This window comes from Chiloscyllium plagiosum, chromosome 43 (genome assembly GCF_004010195.1).
Source record: "Chiloscyllium plagiosum isolate BGI_BamShark_2017 chromosome 43, ASM401019v2, whole genome shotgun sequence".
Taxonomy (NCBI): Eukaryota; Metazoa; Chordata; class Chondrichthyes; order Orectolobiformes; family Hemiscylliidae; genus Chiloscyllium; species Chiloscyllium plagiosum.
The window spans coordinates 16267472-16270620 of NC_057752.1; the positions used below are offsets into that span (position 1 = coordinate 16267472).

At 50.3% G+C, this 3149-nt stretch overlaps 1 protein-coding gene across 1 annotated transcript in view; it reads right to left on the reverse strand.

Annotated features, from left to right (window-relative positions):
* The window catches only part of LOC122543271 (polyunsaturated fatty acid lipoxygenase ALOX8-like), a 28585-nt gene that overhangs the window by 12941 nt on the left and 12495 nt on the right, over window positions 1–3149 (reverse strand). The window contains exon 2 of the mRNA XM_043681750.1: window positions 820–989. Within this exon, the coding sequence (XP_043537685.1) occupies window positions 820–989 (170 nt within the window). The remainder of the gene's footprint in view (window positions 1–819; window positions 990–3149) is intronic.

Below are 3149 nucleotides of genomic sequence, written 5' to 3' on the forward strand. Positions count from 1 at the left end.
AACTGACAACCGGAAGCGGCAGGGACAGACCACTATAAATGCCGGAGGAAAGATCACAGAAGCGCTTCACAGGAGGCTCCCAAACACTGAGGATGTCACCTAGACAGGGGACGAAACGTCTGCAACACAAATTCCCAGCTCGGCGAACAGAACCACAACAACGAGCACCTGAGCTACAAATTTCCTTTATTGGTCAGAGCATTGAGTACAGGAGTTGGGAGGTCACGTTGCGGCTGTACAGGACACTGGTTAGGCCACTGTTGGAATATTGCGTGTAATTCTGTCTCCCTCCTATTAGAAAGATGTTTTGAAACTTGAAAGGGTTTAGAAAAGATTTACAAGGATGTTGCTAGGGTTGGAGGGTTTGAGCTACAGGGAGAGGCTGAATAGGATGGGGCTGTTTTCCCTGAGACGTGACCTTATAGAGGTTTATAAAATCATGAGGGGCATGGATAGGGTAAGTAGACAAAGTCTTTTCCCTGGGGAGAGGGAGCCCAAAACTAGAGGGGCATAGGTTTAAGGGGAAGGGAAAGATTCAAAAGGGATCTGAGGGGCAACCTTTTCACACAGAGGGTGGTACGGGTATGGAATGAGCTGCCAGAGGAAGTGGTGGTACAATTACAGCATTTAAAAGGCATCTGGATGGGTATATGACGAGGAAGGATTTAGAGGGACATGGGCCAAATGCTGATAAATGGGACTCTAATTTAGGATATCTGGACGAGTTGGACCAGAGGGTCTGTTTCGTGCTGTATAACTCTATGACTCTTATGAAAGGAAAGGTGAGTATGTTGTGAAATGGGTTTGTTGGAATCTCACTTGTTTATTGCAGACCAGATTTTCAGGGCATCATCCCTGTAGTAATATCTGGGCAGATGTTCCACATTGCGAAAGGCCACATCTTCTGGGAGACACAAGGACGAGTAGGTTGTTTGCTCCAAAGCTCGCTGCAGTATTTGTAGTTTTGCATTCCCTCCTGTCGAGAAAGCCTAAAAAGACATGAGACCCCATCACAACGTGCATCACAATTGGGACGAATTCTGACCAATTCTCAACCCAGAATCGCTACTTTAAACAAGAACAACCGAAGGCCATTTATCTGGAATTCGATTCGATGATAGCTTTTCTGTGGCACGTGATGACTGACATTCCACTCCAAAAAAAAGAAAAACATGTTCTGGCCAATTCCCCAGTCTCACTCCAATTGATATCCCACCTTCCCCAGTCTATCCCCTCTCTATATTCCACCTTCCTCAGTCTGTCCCCTCTCTATATCGCACCTTCCTCGGTCTGTCCCCTCTCTATATCCCACCTTCCTCAGTCTGTCCCCTCTCTATATCGCACCTTCCTCAGCCTGTCCCCTCTCTATATCCCACCTTCTCCAGTCTATCCCCTCTCTATATCCCACCTTCCCCAGTCAATCCCCCCAAGTCTATCCTCTCTCAATATGCACCTTCCCCAGTCTATCCCCTCTCTATATCCCACCGTTCCCCACTCTATCACCTCTCTATATCCCACCTTCCCCAGTCTGTCCATTCTCTATATCCCACTTTCCCCAGACTATCCCCTCTCTATATCCCACCGTTCCCCAGTCTATCCCCTCTCTATATCCCACCGTTCCCCACTCTATCACCTCTCTATATCCCACCTTCCCCAGTCTGTCCATTCTCTATATCCCACTTTCTCCAGACTATCCCCTCTCTATATCCCACCGTTCCCCAGTCTATCCCCTCTCTATATCCCACCGTTCCCCAGTCTATCCCCTCTCTATATCCCACCGTTCCCCAGTCTATCCCCTCTCTATATCCCACCGTTCCCCAGTCTATCCCCTCTCTATATCCCACCGTTCCCCAGTCTATCCCCTCTCTATATCCCACCGTTCCCCAGTCTATCCCCTCTCTATATCCCACCGTTCCCCAGTCTATCCCCTCTCTATATCCCACCGTTCCCCAGTCTATCCCCTCTCTATATCCCACCGTTCCCCAGTCTATCCCCTCTCTATATCCCACCGTTCCCCAGTCTATCCCCTCTCTATATCCCACCGTTCCCCAGTCTATCCCCTCTCTATATCCCACCGTTCCCCAGTCTATCCCCTCTCTATATCCCACCGTTCCCCAGTCTATCCCCTCTCTATATCCCACCGTTCCCCAGTCTATCACCTCTCTATATCCCACCTTCCCCAGTCTGTCCATTCTCTATATCCCACCTTCCCAAGTCTATCCTCTCTCAATATGCACCTTCCCCAGTCTATCCCCTCTCTATATCCCACCGTTCCCCAGTCTGTCCTCTCTCTACATCCCACCTTCCCCAGTCTAACCCCTCCCTATATCCCACATTCCCCAGTCTATCCCCTCTCTATATCCCACCGTTCCCCAGTCTATCACCTCTCTATATCCCACCTTCCCCAGTCTGTCCATTCTCTATATCCCACCGTTCCCCAGTCTGTCCTCTCTCTATATCCCACCTTCCCCAGTCTATCCCCTCTCTACATCCCACCTTCCCCAGTCTAACCCCTCCCTATATCCCACATTCCCCAGTCTATCCCCTCTCTATATCCCACCGTTCCCCAGTCTATCACCTCTCTATATCCCACCTTCCCCAGTCTGTCCATCCTCTATATCCCACCGTTCCCCAGTCTATCACCTCTCTATATCCCATCTACCCCAGACTATCCCCTCTCTATATCCCACCTTCCCCAGTCTAACCCCCCCTACAATCCCACCTTTCCCAGTCTGTCACCTCTCTGTATCTCATCTTCCCCAGTCTATCCCCCACCTCTCTGTATCTCATCTTCCCCAGTCTATCCCCTCTCTATATCCCACCTTCCCCTGTCTATCCCCCTCTATATCCCACCTTCCCCAGTCTATCCCCTCTACAATCCCACCTTTCCCAGTCTGTCCCCTCTCTATATCCCACCTTCCCCAGTCTATCCCCTCTACAATCCCACCTTCCCCAGTCTATCCCCTCTACAATCCCACCTTCCCCAGTCTGTCCCCTCTCTATATCCCACCTTCCTCAGTCTGTATCCTCTCTATATCCCACCTTCCCTAGTCTATCCCCTCTACAATCCCACCTTCCCCAGTCTGTCCCCTCTCTATATCCCACCTTCCTCAGTCTGTCCCCTCTCTATATCCCACCTTCCCCAGTCT